Below are 26,647 nucleotides of genomic sequence, written 5' to 3' on the forward strand. Positions count from 1 at the left end.
GTAAATAACAAAGATTAGTTAAAAGAACTCAAATTGGTTGCCTTTGGGGAAGGTGTGAAGGGAGAAGGCTGATGTTTTTGTAGCAAACCTTTGGAACTACGTGGTCTTTAAACTGCGTATTTATCTTTAAAAAATGCTCAAAACTAAAGCAATCTTCAGAGCAATAAAAAGGATAATACAGAAAATTGATTCTAACATGACAAGTTCATAGTACAGTTTCAGACTCTAGAAAGGATCTTAAGGTCATACTCAGCCTCCTCCCTACCTCCCAAAATCTGCCTCTTCAGCCCAGAGCTCGGGCCCAAGATGTGCGCACACATGTGCCCCAGTGTGGATGTCACCACCTCCCCAGCATTCAACAGATGCAAAACCCAACCTGCCCCCCAGCACCAGTGCTTGCGGACTCCTCCAGCTCGCCCCCAGGGGGCCCCTCCCCGTCCCCCCAGCATGAAAAACATGCGCTAGAAATTGTTTCCAACAACCCAAGATTTTCAGGTGAGACAACCGAACACATACCCCAGGAGGTTGTTCTCAAGAATTCAAGTATTACAGTCATATGATTCAAGGATTTATTAAGTCATACATGCAAAACATACTGCTAACTGCATTAGCAAAAGATCAATGTAAAAACACTCCACGATTCTGCAACTGTCAATTTAAAAAATGTTGTTCTAGTGGTTGAGAGGTCCAACCTTATATTCTTGCCAGTGGGTAAGTTGTACAGAACTTCGTTAGCACAAGCACGGGCTTACAGAACCTCACAGACCCAAGGGAACATGGTCAGGCAGAGCGAGAGGAAGCGTGTGTCCAGGGAGGTGAGGCAGAGAGGAGGGCCAGCATTAGTCAGGGTACAGTACTGGTGATCTGGCAAGACAGTGATGTTAAGAAAGTTCATAGTTTAGGAATATCTAAAATATTTCAAAAACCGTAAAGCTGCAACACATGATTTTTACACCTAGTTACTAGAAAACTAAGGAAAGCGCTTATTAGCTCTGAATAAAGTAACAAGGAAACAGGAATGCACTTTTACTAATCTAAAAAAAAAAATTTCTAATGCATTATCAGAAAGATTTTATAATACAAGGAGGCATATTGCTCATTAAGAAGGGGTTCTATAAGAAAAGCACTAAGTTAGCAACTATGGGAACGACCAGTTCAAAGATGAATTAAATGCCCAATTTCAGGAGGGATGGCAGGTCTAAGAAAAAGGAAAAGCTTAAACAGTGATAATACCAACCTTTCTTCATCATTTACTGCACTGGACAGAAATAAACCTTTAATATTTTACCCGTGACACTTTTACTCGGTTTAATTAGGACGTGCACAATGTAGTGTAAATTAACCTCCGTATTTTGTCAAAATACTGTCTTCATTCTTTGATCGCGTCACGTGCTGCTCACCCCCCCGGCCCGGGCGCCCACAGCTGGAGCGGACACTTCGCCGGGGGGACACGGGAGGAAGAGGTCTGTTCAGAATCTCAGCAAAAGCGAATACATTAACTTTTCAAAAAAAATCTCACTACAAAATCAAAAAGATTGATTCGAAGAGTTGAGTCGTTACACTCACTCCGCGAGGACGTACAGTACAGTGTTAGGGGAGGGCGTGGGGTCAGATGGCCTCCTGGTGGCAGCTGGGGAAGGACGCTGTGCCGCCTTCCTACCAGAAAGGAGCGTGGCAGCGTCTGCGGGGGCAGACCTGAGACGCCGGCTCTTCTGAAAGACACAGCTCTCGAACGGTTTAGTGCTTAGTGTTCTCAGCACAACGCAACTTAGTTCACAAGGTATTTTGGCAACTCTTAATCTGAGCAAGAATAGGGGCTTTTGAAAAATAAGGCTTTAAGAAAGCTTGCCATTTTAGGGCTAAATTTTAATATAATGTGAAAGTTTGAAATCTTACACTTAAAACCTAAAAATTACTGATTGGTTCAAAATGGTTTTATGGAATTCCGAACTAATCTGTAACAAAAACTTGGCATTGAGTGCGAAGGCTCCACCATTTTTGAGCAAAGCGTACAAAGGTTCCGAGGGGGACGGGGCGGGGGCGGGGCGGGCCCGGACATTTACAACAGCAGGCATTTTCTCTTCCTCTTCTTGACGGGAGGGGGGCAGAGAACCGCTCGAATCGCTTCATCAAACACTGTCTTGAGGCCTCGCTGCGTGAGTGCCGAGCACTCCAGGTATTTTACCGCACCTGCCGAGAAACACAGCCTCGTACAGCCACCCGGCCACGTACACCCACGCGCAGAGCCACCCTTCCAACCACCACGAGGGCGGGAAGCGGCTCCCCAGGCCCTGCCTCCTGCTGACCCACTGCGTGCAGCAGAACAACCCCTGACCTGTGCCCGGCTCCTGAAGGCTCACACCGAGGGCCTTGCCTCGCTGGCTCCCCAGAAGTCAACAGGAGCCTGAGTCAGAAAGACTCACTTTCTACCTGCCCAGACTGGACTCCCGTCTCTGCCACAGAAATAAAACCATGTGCAAAGCAGATGTGAAAATGCAGATTTCCTACCGATCTCCTTAGCCATGGCCAGACCCTGCGGGTAGGTGATGGGTGTCAGCTTCTTTTCCTTCAGCTTCTCGATCGTGTCTTTGTCGTCCCTGAGATCAAGTTTAGTCCCCACCAAGATGATGGGGGTGTTGGGACAGTGGTGTCGCACTTCGGGGTACCACTAGATTCAAGAGAGGAAAAAAGTCACGACACACTCCCTCCCTGATGAACATCCTTCGCCTAAATTCCATTTCCACGGGCGCCAAACTGTGTCAGCCGCCCCCCCTTGGTCCCTCAGCGGACACGGCACCCCGCCCTCCCGCCCTGCTCACCTCCCCTTGCAGTACCTTCCAGTACCACAGGCCTACCTGTGCGCATTCAGTTAGCAAGCTGGGACTCCCAAGACTAACGAGCCTACTCATCAACAAGAGCAAGGGGAGAAGGGAAGGTCCCCCTCCCAAAACAACTACCTTTTGGTAAAATGAGTCAAGTTCTTAGATTATCTCCGAGAATCCTTCCTAAATCCAGTGAAGAGAGTGAACTCCATCTGGACTGAGGTCTCAGCTCTGCCACCATGACCCCCACCGAACACATCCCTGATCACCACAACTTAAGGACATCCTGCCCGTGTCATGTTTCACTAGGAAGCATGTGAGATGCAGGGGTGCAAAGTCATGGTCGCCATTTTTATTAGACGACCCCATCAGACTGACTCCAAAGTGCTTGTTATTTTAACAAGGACACAGCATTTCTGAATCAGACCCTGAAACTTTAGAACTCTACATAATAAAGTCCTATACTTCAAAAATTGATTTGCTACCTAAACAGAATTACAAGATCAATTTAAATAATTAAAACTCCTATCACTAAATGGTATTTTTGCCTCCCAAGAATGACATTATGTAACAAAATGTTTCTCTAAATCGGGCGCCTGGGTGGCTCAGTTGGTTAAGCGACTGCCTTCGGCTCAGGTCATGATCCTGGAGTCCCGGGATCCAGTCCCGCATCGGGCTACCTGCTCAGCAGGGAGTCTGCTTCTCCCTCTCCCGCTCCCCCTTCTTGTGCTCTTTCTCTCTCTCACTCTCTCTCTCAAATAAATAAATAAAATCTTTAAAAAGAAAAAAACAAAACAAAATGTTTCTCTAAAACATCCCCGCTTACCTTTGCTCGAACATTTTCAAATGATGCAGGACTCACAAGAGAAAAGCAAATTAAGAATACATCCTATAAAAAGGAAACAGGGAGGCGTTTAGAAATGGTCTTACAATGACAAATGCACTTTGCTCTGTAAATGCTGTTGGGAATGAATCATGAGACAAAATGCATGTTATGTACCAGCAGCTTGTGTCTAAAGCTTACTCCCTCGTTAGCCCTTCAGTTCTGTCAGAAGGCTCCCAAAGCAGAGCCAGCACATGAAGCAGCCAATTACTTGGGAGAAGAAGGGAGAAGATTTACTGGAATGTGCTAGAATTTACTGGAGGCCAGGGAGGCCTCAAATCAGACCCCCAAGAGGCTTCTTTTCCATCATTCCCAACTCCCACTAGGAACTTAATGGCCCTATTTACATAGAGGGATAAAATCAAGTGTCAAGATACCACTGCGGTATTTCTGTAAAATGTGGTCTCAGTTTATCAAAAGCAGAGTCTATTTTAAAACCATTTACCAATGGCGTGTTTTCAGTAAGCTCCCCATGTGCACGTTCAATACACGTTTAGTTGACCACTGGGTTGCAATTAAACTGCTTCTTTAAGAACTGCCACCGGAGTCCCTGGCACAAAGTGGGGCTCAGCTGTTTGCTACGTGAGCACATTCCACCGTGAAGGAGGACGGTCTAGCGTGTGAGGGGCATCCTCCTGGCTATCAGCTTCTCAAACCCAAGCAGGGTCTCTGGAGGACTTGCAGCACAGGGCAGTAGCAGCTGAAGTAGAGGTTCAAAGGAAAAGTCGGTGCAGAGTAAATACCTGGAAGAATTTCTGACTGAACGTAAACCATGTGTCCCACTCTGTACTGGGTAAAAAGCTGAATTTAAAGATTTACCTATATTTTTAAATGCCTAGGAGTTTCTAAAATGCTAGGTTTTTAAGACATTTTCCTGGAAAAAGGCAACTATGCTACTTTGTGAAATGTACCCAATTCCCAAGCTAACACTTTCAATCATCCAGCTGATATCTTGTACCTGGAAAGGGAGAGAAACATCCCACACAACAGCTTTTTATAAATGACATTTTAAAAATGCTAGCGCATGCACAGGCTTGTCCAAGAATCACCATGGCATTTGGGCACCTGATTACGTCATTTCAAAGCAAGGTTGAGTTAGCTCCCCAGCACCACATAGCCATGCCCCAGACAGGCCCGCTGCACCGGGACACCAAAGCGGGGAGAGGGCCTGGCAGCCACGGTTAGTCCCACTCCGGCTCAAGCACACGCTCCGGGGTGGAGCCTCCACGCCTCCATCTCCAACCCACCCAGAAAGGCCCCTTCAAAGGAGTTCCTCCTTTCCCTCAGGAGGAGGGGAGCAAGCAGTTCACAAACTGCTTTAATTCAAGCTAATAGGTAAACTGCCTCGCTCTACTGAAAGCACATTTGGTCAAGCAAAACCCAGCCTTGAGTGAATTAAATACAGAACACTCAAGGAACGTGAGGCTCAATAGGAAATCCTGGGAAAACTAAGTGAAACGAGAGAACAGATAAAGCTTGAAACTGAAGTCGACTGAAAGTTTTACATACGGCAATCGGCTTGTCTTTGCCCCTGGAGGTTATATCCTTACCATACGTTTCTGCAACCTAGTAATGCATGAGAACTTTGTTTGAGTTTAGTAAAAACTGAGGAAGATAAAAGTCAACAAATCCATTATTTCTTCATCAGAATTCTGTCTCAACCCTCCCAAAGGATCTGACAGCAGATGATTATCTAACAACTATGATGCCAAATACCACCAAACACCCCATCAAACCCTGTGAAGGTCAACGATGGTGAAGACACGAGGTCAGGCAAATACCGGGGGGAGGAGTAGGACGGAGGCGCTCTTGTCCACCCGTGGCAGCACGCAGAGTGCTCCTTGTCCAGCAGAAGCTACGACACGCCTGAGGAAGCACACGGGCCACGGCCAGTCAGGACTGTTAAGGAAGTGTCCTTAATGAAGGTGCATCCCTAGGCGTCGCTGGCACCCGCCAGCAACAGGCCCACCTGTCAAAGACCTCCATCAAAAAGCTCTGAGACATGAGCCCAGCTGAAGCCGCCGCAAATGGGAAAGCATCTGTCTGTAAAAACAGGCCTCTGAGAGGAAAGGCTCCCCAGGAGCACGGCCAGGTCGGAGAGCCCTGAACGCCGCAAGTCTCCCGTACAGACGTGCTGGTCCTCTCTTCCCCCAAATGCTGGGAGTGCGGTTTGAGTTTAGGGACCTGCATTACTGGAGTGAACAGCACTGACGCACGGAGACCTTTCAATTCCCCAACCCCCCAGCTTTGGACAGGACTGCCCAGAAGGGACAGCATTTCTAGTGTTTACCACAGTGCTTTCAATTCATTCCTTTGTTCCAACAAAAATCGAAAGACTTGCTCTTCAAGCAACATAAAAACCTACAATTCTTTTAAGAGACAATCGGACAAGAGAATTATTTTAATTTCACCTCACTCAAGCTTCTGGGATCTACAGTTGTGAGAATATTAAAATTGCTGTAACTATCCGGGTTTAATCTACGAGCTACTTTTCAAGATTTGTGCCCCCGACACCTTGACGTGATGCCAAATCTTTGTGACACATAGACTCATGGGCATCGGTCACAAAAATGCAGCCTCAGTTCAAAATACCCTCCAACCACATCTGTTCTACCCCTTTCATTTTTTAAGAACATCTTTTTTGATGAAGAAACACGCTTTGTACTACATTAACATGCCATCTGCCTGTTCCTTTCTCCTTTCTCCTCCCAGACAAAATACGGCTTTAAAAAATACTTCTCGGGGCGCCTGGGTGGCTCAGTCAGTTAAGCATCCAACTTTTGATTTTGGCTCAGGTAGTGATCTCAGGGTCGCGGGATCGGGCCCCATGTCGGGCCCCACATCAGGCCCCGCACTGCCTGCTTAGGATTCTCTCTCCCCCTCTGCCCCTCCCCATCCTCTAAAACAAAAACAAACACAAACTAGCACTTCTAAAAAATAAAAATAAATAAATAAATAAATAAAATGCCTTGTATTTCTGATACTTCTCTCTTCTAGTAGTAATTTGTTCCAACCTTTGCCTTCTAACCCAACACTCCGAAGAGTCCGTGCTGCTCAGTATTTACGCGGCATCTCCAGGTACACGCCCGTCCTGGTAAACCCCAGAGCTCTGCAGCAGGGCCACCGGGGGCCGGGTATGGCCTGGCCTGCTCAGCCTTCCTCCCGGGGTCACCGTGTGTCCCGGAGCCTCTTTATTCCACCTGAGCTGTCCTGGGTCACAGGCTCACCTTTCCTCTGGCTGGGACACCGCCTTCCCCAAGCTGGCAGGACATTTCCAACCACACAGGCTCCCATTGTGCCTTCAGTGACTTTATTACCTGTGTATCACAAAGCAGCTCTCCCTCACCGGTCAAAAGCACTGCCTCCCCTGAATGTGTGGAGGGCACCATCAAGAGACAAGTCGGCTCCTAGCAGAATGGCAGCGGGCACTTTGGGCTCTCCCAGCTCTGAATGCACCATCCAGCGCTGCTCTCTCCTCTCCTCTTCCGAAGACCTTCCACCTGGTTTTACTTCAGGCTTTTCACTACAGGCATTCTCCAAACCAGGAAAAGGAACGGGATACATACAAACAGGGCAAAGACACTGTGCCTGTGGCATCCACGGGGAGCTGCTAAGAAAACAAGCTCTGGAGAGACAGGTGCAGCCTGACCCCTGGGAGGCAGCCTGTGACCAGGCTGGAGTGAGACCAACGGTAAAGCAGTAAATAGAAGACCACTTCACAATCTTGTCTGACCACAGAGAAAGGTCACCGTGCAAACTGTAAAAACACCAAACATCCCCCTCTCCCAGCCAACGAGACTGTGTGCCTATGTCTGCACCAGTCACAGCTCTGGCCACACTTCATCCCCACCTTCTACAGGACATGGATTAGAGCACCCCTAAAACTACCCTGCTTCCCGCCAGCACCCCATCCACAGCAAGCCCTGCCTTCTCGAGCCCTCACCCGAATCGCACACCCCAGAGCCCCGAAGGTGTGTGTCTTGCTGGGGACAGAGGGACAAACCCAATTTGGTTTAGCCACAGGTGTGTTCCTAGTGACCTTTGGCCAGAGGACACAGATCCTGTAAAAGCCAACTTAATAAAGTAGAAAGCCATTTGAAAATCAAAGCAGCCAAGCTAAACGCTACTGTTTTTCCTTTTAACCAATGTCGAACAGTCTAGCCCTTTCTCCAGATGAGCTCACACAGAAGGCGCCCGGCTGCCCAGGACAGGAGAGGCCCAGTTTATCAGCGGACAGGTGGGGCACTGAGAGCTTCTGAGAACCCACACAGAGCTCAGGCCTTGTGACTCTGGCAAGTCACCTAGGTTCCCACTCACACCACTAAATCCTGGAACAAGAAGACAAATACGGTGGGCCTGACACAATGCACAATGCTGGGCCTGAGCACTGCTCGGACCACACCGTGATGGGGAGCAGGCCACCGAAGGTGAGTGTGCAGAACTCAGGGTATTTTTAAAAAAGAGCGTATTAAAAAAAAAAAAAAAAAAAAAAAAGTATAAAGGTAACTTATTCAAGGATGGAAGAGGCTGAAGGATTACTTAATTGAAAAAAACAAAAATGTGAAGGACAGTTTCTACTAAAAAGTACCACCTGCTTGTTATCTTTTGGAGAAGAAGCAGAAACAAATGCCTTACACAGATTTAACTTCGCTCCCCAGAGCCACCCCACAAACAAGGACAGCAGCGTTAAATGACCACAGGAAACAGAATGTCTGGTTTTTGGGTCACAAAGCCCTAAGTAGTGGTGAGATCTGGGTAAGAAATAGCCCATGGGCCCTTCGGGAGAGGGTCTGAGCCCAGTCATGGATGAGCCACGTAACTAGGCCTGTAGACCAAAGAGTCAACAACCAGAGACCATGTTCCAGTTAGTGCAAAGTTTAAAGGCGTCCCCTCTGCCAAGATGCCAGCCTGGAACCACCAGGCCCGCTCCTCTGGGTAGGATGGCATTTGGGGCCTGCCCCCCAGGAGCCAAGAAAACTTCCTCATCCCCAAAGGAGTCCAGCAGGCACATCTTTAACTGCCAGATGGCTGCTCTCCCCTCTTTGTTCTAAGCACCATGACACCCCCCCGTGCCGGTGCGTGGTTTGTTACACACAACATGTGGGAGCCACCTGAGCAAGAATCCTGCCTTAGCCCCTTTTAGACGTCCAAGTATTTGACAGGAAAATAGCACCTTACACAGATGGGACATAAATAGTTTAAGTCCTGCCCCAGAAGGATAACACCCCACCCAACACCCCATCCGCCTGGCTGTCAGGCCTCATACCCTGTGGCTTGCTTCAGTCTGTTACTTTATCTATGCGTTCTCTAGTGTGTTCTCTAGCATACAGAGTGGGAATCTTGCCAAGTCACCTTTGACTTACCGTGAGTGACTCCCTCAGAGAAAAAGGCCGCACCCTGCCTGGACCCCTTGAGTCACAGGAGGTGGTTCTCATTTCTCAGAAGTGATACCCCGCCCTTCTAGATGTATCCAGTGGGTTGGAGACTCCTACTCTACCAGTCATAGGTTAGCAAATCCACTTAAAATCTGGAATTATCAAGCACCCACTGGGGTTAGAATAATTTCCTAAACATACTGAAGACCTCAAACCATTTGGTGATTCCGAGCTGATTTTTAAAACTTAATCACAGTTAATTTTTAGCTGGAGAGATTAACTGAGACATCACTCATTCAGACCTCCCATTTTATAGTCTTGGTCTTTGTTTAGCACTATTACTATAATTCAGCTAAAGGACAATCAGCAAAACTCCACAGCTCAAAGAGATTGTATTTGGCAATTCCTCCAGCAGGAAATAAATAACAAAAGACAATGACTATTGCATAGAAAAGCTGTATTAAAAACTAAAAAAAAAAGGGAGGGCACCTGGGTGGCTCAGTCCAGAGTGTCCTGAGCGTCAGACTCTTGATTTTGGCTCAGGTTGTGATCTCAGGGTCATGAGATTGAGCCCCAAATAGGACTCTGCACTCAGTGGGGAGTCGGCTTGAAGATTCTCTCCCTATGCCCCTTTCCCCCATTTGTGCACGCGCAAACTAAGTTCAGGGGCACCTGGATGGCTTGGTCAGTTAAGCGTCTGACTTTTGGTTTCAGCTCAGGTCATGATCTCAGGGTGGAGCCCCACATCGGGCTCTGCACTGAACGCAGAGTCTGCTTGGGATTCTTTCTCTCCCTCTGCCCTCCCCCACTTTTGCCCTCTTTCTTTTCTCTCTCAAATGAATAAATCTAAAAAATAAAAAATAATTCTAAAACTATCATTTACTAAATAAAAGTTAAGTTTAAAAACAAAAAACAAGAGGCGCCTGGGTGGCTCAGTCGTTAAGCGTCTGCCTTCGGCTCAAGTCATGATCCCAGGGTCCTGGGATGGAGCCCCGCATCGGGCTCCCTGCTCAGCAGGAGGCCTGCTTTCTCCCTCTCCCGCTCCCCCTCCCCCTGCTTGTATTCCCTCTCTCGCTGTCTCTGTCAAATAAATAAATGAAATCTTTAAAAAAAAAAATAATAATAATAAAAAAAACCCAAGATTTAGATAGACTGGAAATGATTGGTTATTTTCACCCACACTACACCCCCCCCCCCCCCCCCCCCAAGACCGTGATGTCAAATCCATCCAAGGGTCAACACCTGCCTTCTCCGGGATGTCTCCTTGACCCTGACTCTCTGGTCATCCCGGCTTGCTGAGAGCATGTACAGCAACTTCCATTCATTTGGGCCCAGTCAGCTCTGACCTGAAGAGCTCTCCAGATCTGTGAATCTTCACAGCAGCTACACTGGTGTGTCTGTGATGTGCCTGGGCTGTTCTGTGCGCTTTATACAGACTGCTCATCTAATCCTATGAGGAAACAGGTCATGACTAGAACCGTGAAGAAACCTGTCAGGGTCACAGAGCTAGGAAGTGAGAGCACAGGATTTCAACCCGAGGAGTTCACGCCACTGCCCCTGGTGTGTATTCCTTTGACCAGTGAGTCACCTGAGTCTCTTTAAAAGTCTTTAAAATACTTTTAAAATGATGAACAAACATGTAACAAGCAAATGGTACAAATAAGACAATTACTTATTTCAAGAAAAGGGCTTCTCAGCATATTTTCACCAGCTATTGATCTGATTCGCTTTGTATATACATCATTTAATTGTCTAAAATGGAAGCAAAACTAATCTAGAAGTTTTTCTGACTGGACACAGTGGACATATTTTTACAAAACTGAAACCTGAATCTACACTGAGATTTAGGTACTAAAGCCATAAAAGATGAGCATGTTTTATAGAAAAATAATACTAAACCCAAAAGACAAGTCATTAACTTGATTTTTAAAAACCTTAATCTTAACTGTTTAATTTGACTCTATGGTACCAAACTGTTACAAAGCAAACTGACCTTGAAACTAATTACTGTTGAAACTGGTTTGCAAGAATAAAACAGTACCGGGGCACCTGGATAGCTCAGTCGTTGGGCGTCTGCCTTCAGCTCAGGTCATGATCCCAGGGTCCTGGGATCGAGCCCCACATCAGGCTCCCTCCTCTGTAGGAAGCCTGCTTCTCCCTCTCCCGCTCCCCCTGCTTGTATTCCCTCTCTTGCTGTGTCTCTTTCTGTCAAATAAATAAAATAAAATCTTTAAAAAGAAAATAAATAAACTATTTAAAAAAAAAAAAAAAGAATAAAACAGTACCTATTTCATATGGCTGTCCTGAAACTGAAATGAAAGCATGTAAAATGCATAGCACCACAATCAGTAACTGGTAATGCTACCAAAAAGAAAAAAAAAAAGGAAACAAACAAATCCTTGGTCCGCATCTAGGAGGACATTCACTATTGAACTTAACCTTGCTACTACTTACGCCCTTGAACAATGCAGGAGGGTAGGGCCACTGCCCCCCCCAACGCAGTCCAAACTCCATGTATTACTCTGATTCCCTGAAAACTTTTAATAAACAGCTTGTTGTTGACTGGAAGCCTTACCAATAACATGACCAGTCCATTAATATATATTCTGTATGTTATGTGTAAAATACACTGCATTCTTATACTAAAGTAAGCCAAAGAAAATGTTACTAAGAAAATTCTGAAGAGGAAATATACTTACAGTACTGTAATGTATTTATGGAAAAAAGTCCTGGTCTAAGTGGACCTCTGCAGATCAAACCTGTGTGTTCAAGTGCCAACTGTGTAAGCAAACCCATAGGCGATACCCAATTACACAGTCAAAATAATATATTCCGAAGGACACGTTAAAAATCATTCATGATCCTTACTGTTTGCGGATAGGATAAGGGACGTAATCGGTCATAATCTTCTTGTCCAGCTGTATCCCATAAGCCCAGATTCACCGGTTTTCCATCTACCATAACATTGGCAGAGTAGTTGTCAAAGCTGTAGAGTGGAGAAAACACGGTCAGTCCGCAGCTCCAGAACATTAAGCACAGACTGGGGGCTTGAGTTACTGTTGTGGCGAGGGTCCCGGAGGTGTGCCAAGGCTAGGAGTATTCAGGCTTCCAGGGCAGCAGATGCACCAGCACGCAGGCACGAGGAGCCTGAGGAGCTAAAAAGTGGAGGGAAAACCGGCTGCAGTGTAAGGAGAAAAATATGCACCTGAAGAAACATGCCCGAGAAACAAAGGACAAGCTATTCCATTTAACTGAAACAAATTACTGTCAGCAATAGAAAACCTTCGCTTTTAATAAAGAGAACATTAAGATTTTTCTCCCATGGGGCACCTGAGGGGCTCAGTTTTTGGCTTATTTAAATTTAAACTGGGGGGTGCCTGGGTGGCTCAGTCGTTAAGCGTCTGTCTTCGGCTCAGGTCATGATCCCAGGGTTCTGGGATCGAGCCCTGCATGGGGCTCCCTGCTCAACGGGAAGCCTGCTTCTCCCTCTCCCACTCCCCCTGCTTGTGTTCCCTCTCTCGCTGTCTCTCTCTCTGTCAAATGAATAAATCTTTTAAATAAATAAATAAATGAATAAACAAATAAATTCAAACTGGTTAAGTGTCTGCCTTTGGCTCAGGTCACGATCTCCAGGTCCTGGGATGGAGCCCTGCATCAGGCTCCCTGCTCAGTGGGGTGTCTGCTTCTCTCTCGGCCCCTTCCCCTGCTTATGCTCTCTCTCTGTCCAATAAAAATAAATACATAATTAATCAATTAAAAAAAGAAAGAAAGAAAGAAAATAATTTTTCTCCCCAGGAAGAAATGAAGTATAAAATTAGTCCCTCTTTCAAACCCCACTGCTGACTTTTTTGTGTACATATCGGACTCATCTTCAACAAGGTGGCATACCACAGAGCCACACCGAAGTGTTCCAGAACACCCGCACTGAGTATAGGGTGAAATTAGTCAAGCCCTGGTCATCCAGGCCTGCAACCAAAGGGACATGGTAACACAAAGCAAACCTGATTTGAAAAGCTATAGTGTAACGTTTCCAGAGTGAGTGTACCAAATTACACACATAAATTAACATGAAGTTGCTACACAAAAAGTAGTTACTGATAAAAAGAGACAGTCCAGAAAAGCCTGTCTGACAGGCAGAAAATAAGGTGGACCTTAAAAAAAGGCGGGGGGCGCTGGGTGCTCAGTTGGTTAAGTGTCTGCCTTGGGCTCATGTCATGATCCCGGGGTCCTGGGACTGAGCCCGGAGTTGGACTTTCTGATCAGCGGGGAATCTGCTTCTCCCTCTGCCCCTACCCCCCACTCATGCACTCGGTCACGCTCTCTCAAATAAATAAAATTAAAAAAAAAAAAATCATTAAAGTACCACCAAGTACTTCATTAAAACGAAAATCTGGCATTGCAATTCAAACCTGGGCAAGTACCAAACAGGACACAATACATCAGCCTGTAAGATAAAATTCAGAATTCATTTTCACATACTCTCAACACTAAAACTTAGGGTCTTGCTGCATTGCAACAGCAAAATGAAGGTCTGAGTAAGCCTGCAATGTAGCTTACAGAATGGAATGACAACTAGATTTCATAAAGAAAAAGCCTCATGTCTTGCAAATCTGCTTCCGTGAGAAAAGGAAAAATTATTCAATAAACAGTATCATGTTTTTCCATCTTGGAAAAAAGAATCAGATGCCTGCCTCCTACTATACCAAAAAAAAAAAAAAAATTCTAAACAAATTTAAACTTTAGCCACAAAAAAATCTAGAAAACCTACTAGAGGATATTTTTGTATCACTGAAGTAGGAATGGTCTTCCAAATAAGACATAAAACTCCATGAAGGTGGAGTGGTATATTTACATAAAAATGCCAAACTTCTTTATGGCAAAAGACCCCATATAACAAAGTTCACAGACAAATGAGACAAAGGGGTTAATACTCCTTATGTACAAAAGTCCCACCAGTAAGAAAAAATTTCAGTAGAAAAACAAGCAAAGGATTTCCACACGCCATTCACAGAAGCCTGCAAATGGACAGTGAACATTCATGGAACCTTAACCTCACTGGTGATCAGAAATGCAAATGAGAAGGTAACTTTTTTCAACGCCTGTTGCCCACGGTCCAAGTTGAGGGGGCCACTTCAGTCACAGCTGGTCCAAGTGACAGCCTTTTTGGCAGCAACTGGGTAGTATCTATCAAAAATTTAAATATCCATTCCCTGTTGACTCAGCACACTTCCACTTCTAAAAATCAATCACATGTGCACAAAGGCATGTGCAATGATGTTTTTAACACATGAAAAAAAAAAAGGCCTAACGACCAGTGGTGTTATCAGGTATTGTAGTTCAAAGTCACTGACAACTGACAACGATTTAGCTCTACCTATGTGTAGATTAGAAAAGTCCCCACCATAAAACCAGAACATGGACAGTATGATCCCACTTCTACAGAACCGTGGAGACGCCTGCAGCATACAGCGCTATGCGTGCCGAGGTCAGCAGAGGCGGGACCCGTGCTGTCTCCTCTCCTCCAGCACGGCAGCCGTCAAGACGGAGCTGACACCACGGCTGCGGGGCGACACGTTACGAGGCTCGGCTACGTGGGGCTCCCTAGTAACCCCACCAGCAGAAAAGCACTTTTCCATCTGCACTCAATTCTGCTGCCAAGAGGGTTTAAGCAGCTCAGCAGCCAATTCTGTCCTCCCATAACTGCCCCCAACACACACCCTGGTTTCACTTTGACCGCCTGATAACTCAACAGTGACATGCAACCATCAGATTCCTTGCCAGAAAAGGCCAATTACAATGTAACAGCATATTTCATGTTCCAGTTCTTTGATCCTTCATACACAGAGCCCAGAGAGCCAAATTTATCTGAAACTCTTATATTATCCAGTCTTCATACTTCAGTTAGTTAACTTTGTTTCCTGAATGTCTAAAAACCAATTAGGAAAGCTGTGTGTTTCGTCACAACGTAGAAACTTTACATTAGATTATTTTTAAAAAGCCCAAATAAATACCTTATAATTAGACTTTGGTGAATGTTTGGACGGAAAATTAATTAGATCTCTTCATGTGCAAATTAAGAATGCCTTTATGGCAAAAACAATGGTCAAAGGTGAAAAAAAACAAAAACACATCACAGACAAGTTAATTCCCAGTTTAACTGGATACTTACACAGTGGGGATGTACTCTCCAGGAAATGCATTGGTTGTGTAACTGATCAGTAGGCAAGTTTTACCTACAGCTCTAAAGAGAGAGAAAAAAAAAATGGTGTAAGTTGCTTAGTCAACATGAACGTAATCCTTTCATTATTCTGTTAAATTTCTAGAAAAATCAAGGAGTATACACCAAGTACTTAGCATTGAATGGTTTCTATAATCTTTTAGTTAACACTACACATTTTTATCCTGAAATTTATAGTAAACACAGTTGAATTTCTCAAAAAGGAGCCTTCATGTTCTGTTTAGGTGTACAGCATTAGCATTCATGGTCAGAAACAGCTGTTTAATAAGCCAGGTTGAACAGGAACAAGATTTTTAAATTGAAAGTCTCTTCTGTGAACATCTGTACCAGTCTTTCATCCAAGAATCTTCAATTCTATCCTCAAATCATTTTGGAACACAGCCTTCCTCTACAACTTCCACTTGGTTGCTAGGTTATATATTTTGCTGCCTCAGAGTGGTAGCTCAAACCCACCACCTTTTAAAGCCTTCCCTCTGGCATCAGTAATGACTGTTCTCTTAATAGAGTGCTTAGTCACTAACCACACACACAACTGTGAACCACAAAGAGCCACACAGAACTCACTTTAATTCATCTGTATTCATTTGCCACCTCCCCAACCCCCATCCTCACATATCACCATAAGCTTTTAGAGCAACTAACACAATATATTCCAGACATATTAATTAATGGCTCAGGGATGCTGGCATAAACTTCCAAGCAGCTGCAAAGAGGAGAAAGTAAAAAAGAATCGTGTAGAAATCCTCCAGAGACAGAAGGGCCTCCTGCACAACTGGTAATGGGTACAGTGTACCATCAGGCAGAGATCAGAGTGGTGGTTCAAAGTCTCCCAACTGCTTGAAATGTTTTTTCATGAGAATGTCCCCTACAAATTAAGATCATTGCACCCTTAGCCAAAAAATGGTTTCCAAATTTTACATTCTTACGGTGACTTCAAGGGCTTCTGAAAGCCTGTGTCCCTGGCTTAAGGATTCACTAAATGCTCTCCCTAAAGGAGCCCGAGATCTCCTGCTGTCTTCTCTTGCCTTACCAAGGTCATGTCTATCACACAATGAAGTTCTGAGCTGTAAGATTTTGTTGTTCAATCTCAACTACTATGAATTAGGATTCACCATAAAGAAGTTAAGTGCTTTTCTATCTTTGTAGCACTCTTAGCTGAAGGCAAAAACCTCTCAGCTAGGACAGATTACAGGCCTATCCAGTCGTGCCAATACTCGTTTTACTCATAACATTATTAAGGGCTTAAAAGTTGGAACTCCCCCACCCCCAAAGACCTCACGGAGTCAAACATTACATCATCAGGAAGTAGCTTCCAACTCCTAAAGGCTTTCTAAACAAAATGACTCACTGGCCACACATTTTGTTAAAAGCTTACAATGTCAAACCTGTGTGAGCAGGAGGCTGAGATCTGCAGTCGTTACCCTGGATTTGAGACCCAGAGCCAGCTCTTTATCACTTATTGGCTGGAATTGTTAGTAGGTTTCAACTTCCTTATGCCTCAGTTTTCTCAACTGTAAAATGGATGCAAGAGTACCAACTCCATCACAAAACTACTGAAGGCATTAATTCTATTTCAATCTATACCAACAAAGTGTATGCTATGCAAGGAAGAATAGTAGGTGCTGAAGATATTGCAATGAACAAGACCTCATGGAATCTGTGAGGTTATTAAAGTAAAAAATGAAGAATGCTGTCACTACATAAAATTATAGGTGTGGTAAGTGTATTAAAGATGCTCTGGAGGGGCACCTGGGTGGCTCAGGTCAGTTAAGCGGCTGCCTTCGACTCAGGTCATGATCCTGGAGTCCCAGGATCGAACCTCGCGTCAGGCTCCCTGCGCAGCTGAGAGGCTGCTTCTCCTGGTGCGCTCTCTCGCACTCTCTCGTGCTCTCTCATTCATAAATGAATGAATGAATGAATGAATGAATGAATAAATAAATAAATAAAATCTAAAAAAAAAAAAAAATGCTCTGGAAATGTACGGCAAAGGGATCTAACCTAGTCTTGGGAGGCCCACAGAGGAAGCTGCAATGTATACAGAAACTTAGAGGCGTGGGGCCGTGACAGAAGGAACATTCCAGGCAAAAGCAACAGCATTTATGGGGGAAACCCAGTATACCTGAAGAACAAAGAAGTAAGGGGGAAGCAGCAAAGGAAAATATGAGGAAATTGTCATCTCTTCTTGTTAAGGGTATGGGACTTGATCCTACTTGGGAAGTTCCAGAAGATTTTTAGTTGCCGAGAAACCACTAAATTTGCATTTTTAGAAGCAGCCTCTGACTGCAGTGTGGAAAGAGGACAGAGGAAGGAAGCTGGGACTGGAGGCAGGAAAACAAGAGTGGTGTGAACCAATGAGGGGGCTTCACGGTGAAGAGAAGTGGGCCATTTCAAGAGCTTCCTAGGCACAAGGCAGAACAAGACAGCTCAGCCACAGGTTGGATGTGGTAGCTGAGGGAGGAGTGGAGTCTAAGGCCATCATCAGTGAACCTCCTCAAAATTACAGATGTTGTGTAAAAATGTTACTACTTATTGCCTCTTAATGTCAACAACAAGCAACTATGAAGGTTTTAATGGTTATGTTAAAATGTCATAGTAGCACTTCCCTAAATCTCTTCCATATGTATGAAGAACAAAGCCATTACTTAAAAATACGACCAACTCTGTTTTAAATGCTCTAAAATTTTTTTCCTGAAACTTCACCTTTAGCTGAGCATTGTCTTTTGAAAGGTTTAACTGTAAAGGAATTCAAGGTCCTGGCATAACCTGATATTGACTGAAAAAAAATTTTTTTTTTTTTAAAGATTTTATTTATTTGACAGAGAGAAAGACAGCGAGAGAGAGAACACAAGCAGGGGGAGTGGGAGAGGGAGAAGCAGGCTCCCCGCGGAGCAGGGAGCCCGATGCGGGGCTCGATCCCAGGACCCTGGAATCATGACCTGAGCCGAAGGCAGATGCTTAACGACTGAGCCACCCAGGCGCCCCTTGACTGAAATTTTTTTTTAACAATCATTACAGTATTTGCTATAAATCTAAGTTCTGTAAGAAATTATTAAATTATAAAATTCTGACCTTTTATTTTATTTTATTTTTTTAAGCAGGCTCCACATCCAGTATGAAGCCCGATGTGGGGCTTGAACTAATGACCCTGAGATCAAGAGTCTGATGCTTCACTGACGGAGCCACCCAGATGCCCCAAAATTCTTTTTAATTAAGTACATGTCCAACCTTTGATTTAAACATTTACTTAGTTTTTAAGAAAAGATAAAAAGAAAAAGGAAACGGTTATTTACCTCCCATTAGTGTTACTTATTCACTCCTTTTAAATACACTCCACAAACAAACTCTAGAGGCCAAAGTCAACACAGGCTCAGGCAGTCAGAGCTCCTCACACGGAGAATGGAAGCCACGTTTGGTCACAGCCTTGCCTGAGGCTGCAGCAGAATCGCTGGAAGTTGCTATCTGCTTTGGAGTTTCCAACTTTATATATACTTACCTGCTCAGTTCAACCTCTTTTTAAAAATCTTTGAAAGCTGCCACATTAAAAAATAAACATGAGTCTACTGGAAGAAAGTTCACATGAGCACATTTTTTTTAGCCTATCTGTGCCTGTCCTGCTCTATCTTGTAGAAATAACCAAGATTAAAGCCAGTAACTTATGTTCCTATTATGTTCTTTGTTTTTCCATTAGCAGAACTTTAAGGAAACTTTTAAAATTTTGGGGGTAGATCTCAATATTACCAAAATCTATAAACCAAAACTTAAAAAGCACATACAATAGGGCACCTGGGTGGCTCAGTCGTTAAGCGTCTGCCTTCGGCTCAGGTCATGGTTCCAGGGTCCTGGGATTGAGTCCCGCATTGGGCTCCCTGCTCTGTGGGAAGCCTACTTCTCCCTCTCCCACTCCCCCTGCTTGTGTTCCCTCTCTCACTGTGTCTCTGTCAAATAAATAAAATCTTTAAAAAGAAAAAAAAAAAAAGCACATACAATCAATAAATCTGGAAACACTGGCAACTTCCTCATGTTAGAAAAGTAAAGGAGGGGTGCCTGCTGATTTGACTCTTGATCTCAGGGGTGTCAGTTTGAGCCTAAGCTGGGTATAGAGATTACTTAAAAATAAAATCTTTAGGGGCGCCTGGGTGGCTCAGTCGTTAAGCGTCTGCCTTCGGCTCAGGTCATGATCCTGGGGTCCTGGGATAGAGCCCCACATCGGGCTCCCTGCTCGGCGGGAAGCCTGCTTCTCCCTCTCCCTCACTTGTGTTCCCTCTCTTGCTGTGTCTCTGTCAAATAAATAAATAAAATCTTAAAAAAAAAAAAAAAAAAAGAAAATCTTTACCCCACCCCACCCCCAAAAAGGGAAGGGATACAGTACAGGAAGTTAAAAAATTAGAACTTTCTGCATTGCCTTACTTAAAAAAAGATATATTGGGGGGCACCTGGGTGGCTCCAACTCTTGGTTTCGGCTCAGGTCATGATCTCAGGATCATGAGATGGAGCCCCATGTCAGGCTCCGCACTAAGAGCAGGAGTCGGCTTGAGACCCTCTCCCTCTCACCTGCTCTATCTCTAAAATAAAATCTTCTTAAAAAATAAATTTAAAAAGCTACACTAATCTTAATAGGACTGAAAGACCAGATTTCTCCAATGAGAAAATAAGGAGCCTATACTGCTGTCTAAAAGTACCTAGATCTTGGGGCACCTGGGTGGCTAGATGGTTTAGCATCCAACTCTTGGTTTCAGCTCAGGTCATGACCTCAGGGTCCAGGCTCAGCGGGTGGTCTGCTGGAGATTCCATCTCTTCTCCCTCTTCCCCTACCCCCACTCCTGCCCTTGCTCTCACTCTCTGCCTCTCACCCTAAAATAAATAAATCTTTTTTTTAAAAGTACCTAGATCTTAAAAATCAGTTAAAAGAATGTAGTGAAATGTGAATTACATGTATTAAATATATATTTATGTTTACTGCATAAATGAAAGACCCTGAATGAAAGTCCTCAATTTACCCTGTGAAATGGGGTTTGGGAACTCTCCCAACAGTAGGCCTTCAGTAAATGCATAACCATGCAGAGAATAAATTCAGAAAATGCATGAAGAGGGGCGCCTGGGTGGCTCAGTCGTTAAGCGTCTGCCTTCGGCTCGGGTCATGGTCCCGGGGTCCTGGGATCGAGCCCCGCATCGGGCTCCCTGCTCGGTGGGAAGCCTGCTTCTCCCTCTCCCACTCTCCCTGCTTGTGTTCCCTCTCTCGCTGTGTCTCTCTCTGTCAAATAAATAAAATCTTAAAAAAAAAAGAAAATGCATGAAGAGAGTAGTTTAGTGCTACAAAACCACAAACTCTAATCTGAAATTCTGGTATTCTGTCACTAACAAGGGACACCACAACCAACTTACAGAAAACTATTATCACCATTGTAGGCTTCAAAAAAATTAAAAAACCCATGTAGTTTCAAAAACCCCCAAAGCTGAAGATGCTACCTCTAAGAGTTCAATTCTGAAGTAGCCTTTAGTCTATAGACCCCTGCCTTCTAGAACCACCAAGCCTAACCCTGGAGTACTTGATATTTGGACGTGCAGAAGATACAGAGTTCAAAAACAAGAATTTTTATCTAACTACTTATCACTCTCATTCTCCCTCAAAATCAAATCCTCTTGGGCACCTGGGTGGCTCAGTCATTAAGCGTCTGCCTTCGGCTCGGGTCATGATCCCGGGGTTCCGGGATCGAGTCCTGCATGGGGCTCCCTGCTCAGCGGGAGGCCTGCTTCTCCCTCTCCCACTCCCCCTGCTTGTGTTCCTGCTCTCGCTCTCTCTCTCTCTGTCAAATAAATAAAATCTTTAAAAAATAAAAAAAATAAAATCCTGTTAAAATATCCCGATAAAGGGGCGCCTGGGTGGCTCAGTTGGTTAAGCGACTGCCTTCGGCTCAGGTCATGATCCTGGAGTCCCGGGATCGGGTCCCGCATCGGGCTCCCTGCTCAGTGGGGAGTCTGCTTCTCCCTCTGACCCTCCCCCCTCTCATGCTCTATCTCATTCTCTCTCTCAAATAAATAAATAAAATCTTTAAAAAAAAAAAAAAAAAAAAATATCCCGATAGGGGCACCTGGGTGGCTCAGTCAGTTAAGCGTCTGCCTTCAGCTCAGGTCATAATCCCAGAGTTCTGGGATTGAGCCCTGCGTGGCTCCTTGCTCAGCGGGGAGTCTGCTTCTCCCTCTCCCTGTCTGCCACTCCCCCTATATGTGCTCTCCCTTTCTCTGTCAAATAAATAAAATCTTTTTTTTTTTTTTAAGATTTTATTTATTTGAGAGAGAGACAGTGAGAGAGGGAACACAAGCAGGGGGAGTGGGAGAGGGAGAAGCAGGCTTCCCACAGAGCAGGGAGCCCAACGCGGGGCTTGATCCCAGGACCCCAGGACCATGACCTGAGCCGAAGGCAGACGCTTAACGACTGAGCCACCCAGGTGCCCCTCAAATGAATAAAATCTTAAAAAAAAAAAAAAAAAAAAGCCCTGATAATGGGAAGATATGGGATACGGAAATAGAGCAAAATATTGATTACAAAATCTAAGTGGAAGGTGTTCACTGCACAACTCTTTCAACTTTTCTGTATGTGTGAAACTTTTCATATGAAGATGTGGCAGGAAAATTATTCCTCTGATGACATGTGGTAACTGCCTTGGTAGCAGGATTCCTGATAAAACATCTCCTTTTTAGTAAGACTAAAATGACAAAAACTACCTGGTGGGTAATGCTGAGGTGAAAAAGTAGTAAGTACTAATACATTCGATGATTAATGCAAAAGATTATAAAAAGCTGCTTTAAGATTTCTAAAAATTACTGATACTCCTCTACTGAACCCAACCTCACACTTTTACTGGGATTATCATTTTAAAGTTAAAAAAAAAAAAAAAAGTAAGTATAATTTTAACCACCAAGATCAGAGTCAAATAACAAACCCAAATTTAGAAGCCAGTGCAGAATTTAAACTCCTTTACAACAGGTCAAAAATATGGAACCCCATGCCTCAAGACAAAAATACACAAAGACATTTCATGAAGCACTTAAATTCATGGATCAAACCTTCACTGATTATTCAATGGAAGTGAGTGGGGAGTAAGTGGTGTACATTCCTAAAAAGATGACATCATCATGGAAGGTATTTTTCACACTCAACTAAAAAAATTCCTGGACAGCAATGTCTAAATTAGACATTGGGCTGAAGAGACCACTAGTCCAAGCTGGAGTGAATGTAGGAGGGCTCAAGTCACTCACTCCCAGCCTTCTGGTCAACCAAAGTCAAAACAACACTATTAAAAATGGTTTAGGGCGGGGCGCCTGGGTGGCTCAGTAGTTAAGCGTCTGCCTTCGGCTCAGGTCATGATCCCAGGGTCCTGGGATCGAGTCCCACATCGGGCTCCCTCCTCGGCGGGAAGCCTGCTCTCCCTCTCTCACTCCCGCTGCTTGTGTTCCCTCTCTCGCTATCTCTGTCTCTGTCGAATAAATAAATAAAATCTTAAAAAAAAAAAAAAAAAAAATGGTTTAGGGCGCCTGGGTGGCTCAGTTGGTTAAGCGACTGCCTTCGGCTCAGGTCATGATCCTGGAGTCCCTGGATCAAGTCCCGCATCAGGCTCCCTGCTCGGCGGGGAGTCTGCTTCTCCCTCTGACCCTCCCCCCTCTCATGTGCTCTCTCTCATTCTCTCTCAAATAAATAAATAAAATCTTTAAAAAAATTAAAAAATTAAAAAAAAAATGGTTTAGAAATATCTGAATGTGAGATGCTGTCTTACCTAAGTAAAGCTGGGAGAAATTCTTGGGGGCAGAGATCCCCCCAAATAAAAGTGACAGACCCTGTGTTCAGGAAGGACTAACAGAATTAGGACCAACAGAAGGATTTGCAGAATTAAAAAGTATCAAAATTTCATTTCATATTTTATACTCAATGGCAACTGAATTGCTATATAGGAAAAAATCCATAAGAAGAATATAGGCTAATTGATCTTATTTATAATATGGTTATAACATAGCTTTTAACTATACTTTCCAAGAATATATTTTAGATAAGGGAGCTTGCAATTTGTGCAACTTCAATCAATTTGCCTTTATTGCTTAAACTGCCCTTAATTGCCTCAAATTCCATAGCATTGAGTTCTTTGCCCCACAAAGTTTAGAGCCACATTTACAGCTTTAACAATTTTTGAATAAAAGAACGTTCCAGTTATATCATCAGGCATGCTTTGTTTGGGTAAAAGCAGAAGAATATTTTTGGTATGGAATATTATATATCTAAAATTTTCACTCAAGTAATGTTTGCTATACGTAGTCCCTTATTTAAAGTAATAGAGGGGGCGCCCTGGGTGACTCGGTCGGTTAAGCATCCGACTCTTGGATTTCAGCTCAGGTCTTGATCTCAGGGTCATGAATTCAAGCCCCACGCTGGCCATGGAGCCTACTTAAAAAAATAAAATTAAAATTAAAAAAAGAAAGTAATAGAGGGCATACCTGGCTGGCTCAGTCAGAGGAACATGCGACTCTTGATCTCAGGGTCATGAGTTTGAGCCCCACGTTGGGTGTAGAGATTACTTAAATAAACGAATAAATACTTAAAAAATAAATAGAGCTTAAATTGTTTATTCCACTTCTAACAGGGCTTAGCCCCAGTCTACATCAATGTCAAATCCAGTACAAAAAAGGCTGAAAACTTAAAGCCAAGAATTGTGTTTTATGCCTTGCACTCCCCTCACAGAGCCCAGCAGCGCCTGAGGGTAAGAGAAACAGCAACAATATGACTGGCTGTAGGCACTTACTCAGCTGGGGCCAACCACCTGTGAGGCAGTTAGTATCCAGCATCTTGTTTAATCCTCACAACTTCAACTTGAGGCCCCTGTCCTGGGGGATGAGTGATTTGCCCAGGGTTTCCCCCTAGGCAGTGGGGTGGGGATTTGAAGGAGGGATCCAGATCCCACAGTAAGCATTCAACAAGTAGGTAACTAGATAAACAAGCTAATACAAATAGTAGAGGTCCATAATCTATAAGCATTAAATAGATCTGCTGCGCTTGTTTTAGTTTCAGAAATTTTCAATTAATATTACATACTACAGTTAGATATTGAACTATCAGCAGTTTGACAAAAAAAAAGTATTATTTCATACTCTTAAGCATTTTTAATTTTTAAAGTAAATTCAGTTAAAGTGTTCCTAAAACAATGTGATACACGTTTAGTTAATTCATTACACAAAAGGATCAAACTTCGTTTAACTAATTTACTGATTTCCCTACTAAACTAATTAGCTGAATATTTTTTTGCCCCAAACGAAAGTAAAGCTTTCTTCTGAAGGGTTTAAAAAAAGGGGGGGGAGGGGGTAAAAAAAAAAAAAGAAAAAAAAAAAAGACCATACATTATTCCTAAATAGGTGAAGTTTTAGTTTTTAACTATACACACACAACCATTAAGTGTTAATGTCTCACACGCTGATCCTGACAGATCACACAGATGGGCATCTTTTAAAAATCAGTTCAACTGTCCCTGCATCTGAATTAGCTGCAGAAACAATTCCGAATGTCTAATTGACGACCATCTAAACAAGCTAATTCACAACTTGGGAGGCATAAAAGCCACATCAGTTCTAATGACAAGTTTGGGGAATATTAATCAAAAGGAAGAGCGATGCCAGAACTCTTCCTTCGACTTTACAGGACCTGAAAAATGTACCAACTGCATCCTGAGTTTGATGAAACTGATAGTAATTCTTGGAGCTTCCTTGTTAACACTCAACACTACTCGAGCACTGCTGAGACACACAATTTTGCTCGGATTACACTGAGATTCTTGTTTCTATGGGAGAAAAAAACTGCATAAGCCAAGTCTTGTCTTCCTCTAGGGCCTGTAACCACCACAGACAGTAATGAAAAGAAATGCCTTGAGTCACAGGGCAGCTCCGCTCAGGGAGCCTGTTCTGCTACATCCCATACCTAATGCAAGAAGCGAAAGCCAATTTCTTTTTTTTTTTATGACCACACCACTTTCAGAGAAAAGAACAGTCTTAATCACACCCAGCTCCTCGCAGCCAGAATCTCAAAAGTTTCTCCACGGAAAGAGCAAATATTATCACATCCCCACCCCCCAAAAAATTTTTTAAGCGGCGAAATACAGCGGAAGATCCCCCGTGGTGAATCAGTTTAGGGTCACCAAACCAGCTCAGGCAAATATTCGTCAAGTCCTATCGACCCGACCTCCGGGACACACGGAAGCTCCTAACCGGGCTCGAGAGGTTGATGTAAAGGCCCAGAAAGGGTCTTTTTACGAAAGGCAACTCCAAGCCCACCGATGTAGGGGCCGACGAGCGAGGGTGGCGGCGCGGCTCGGGGGTCCCGCCCGGCGCGCAGCCGGCCCGAAAGAAGGCGGGAGGGTGGAGTTCACTTTTCCCTTCGGCCGCCGGTCGGCGACTCCCTGCCCAACCCAAAATTTAAAAAAAGAAAAAAAAAAAAGCCGGAACCAGGCCCGTGCCGCCCGGTCCCGGAGGGAGTGAGTGGCGGCCCGCGCCCCACGCCCCGCGCCGCCGAGGCGCCGGCTACCGGCCCGCGCGAGCCCGCCCCGGCTCCCGGCCCCCGCCCCGGCCCCGGCCCGCGCACTCACCCGTCTCCCACCACCACACACTTGATGGCCTGCATTTGGGCCGCTCGCTGGGCCGCGGCGGCGGCCGGGCGCTGACGCGAGAAGCGGCGAACTCGGGGCGCGGCGGACGGGCGGGCGCGCGGCTGCGGGCGGCAGGGCGCGGGGTGCCGGGGCCGCTGTCCACGCCGCCTAGCCCTCCGCCGACGGGAAGCCGGAGCCCAGAAGCGGCCACCACCCAAAGCTGAGGGAAAACTGCGGAGAAACAGGAAATGGCCGCTCCACTCACATCCGGTCTCCCCTCCCCCGCGCCGGCGCGCCGCTCCCAGGCTCCGGGGCGGGGCCGCTCCTGCCCGCGCGGCTCCCGGGCTTCCTGCCGGCTTCGGGGACGCTCGGGAGCGCTCGGGAGTGCTCGGCTGGGGGGAGGGAGGGCGCGGGGGCGGGCCGGCCGCCATCTTTGTGCCCCCTGGCGAAGGGCCTAAGACTAGGCTTCTTCTGAGATAGGAAGACGAGATTCTTCCAGAAAATTCGGAACCTGAACCTCTAAAGGAAATACCCCACGCTGTACCATTTTTCAAAGATAACTCCTGATCATTAGGCCAAAAATGTGTTGAAATTTCTTCCCTTACCTATGCGTTTTCTGTTTCCAGTGCGTTGAGCATTTACTAGGCCTACGCTTTGCACCAAGTTCTGGAGATGACGTTCTGTCAGCAGACCAGTAAGGTGCCAATATT

The 26,647-nt window shown here is 45.0% G+C and overlaps 1 protein-coding gene across 1 annotated transcript; it reads right to left on the minus strand.

Moving 5' to 3' along the window:
• Positions 1-555: 555 nt before the first annotated feature.
• Positions 556-26,209, minus strand: RAC1 (Rac family small GTPase 1). The gene is made up of 6 exons (XM_032394100.1): positions 25,938-26,209; positions 15,250-15,321; positions 11,949-12,066; positions 3,649-3,711; positions 2,509-2,668; positions 556-2,190 (listed from the first exon to the last, which is right to left on the minus strand). The coding sequence occupies exons 1-6, from the start codon at positions 25,970-25,972 to the stop codon at positions 2,060-2,062; spliced, it is 579 nt and encodes a 192-aa protein (XP_032249991.1). The 5' UTR covers positions 25,973-26,209; the 3' UTR covers positions 556-2,059.
• Positions 26,210-26,647: the final 438 nt, after the last annotated feature.

This window comes from Phoca vitulina, unplaced genomic scaffold (assembly GCF_004348235.1).
Source record: "Phoca vitulina isolate PV1807 unplaced genomic scaffold, GSC_HSeal_1.0 scaffold79, whole genome shotgun sequence".
NCBI classification, from domain to species: domain Eukaryota; kingdom Metazoa; phylum Chordata; class Mammalia; order Carnivora; family Phocidae; genus Phoca; species Phoca vitulina.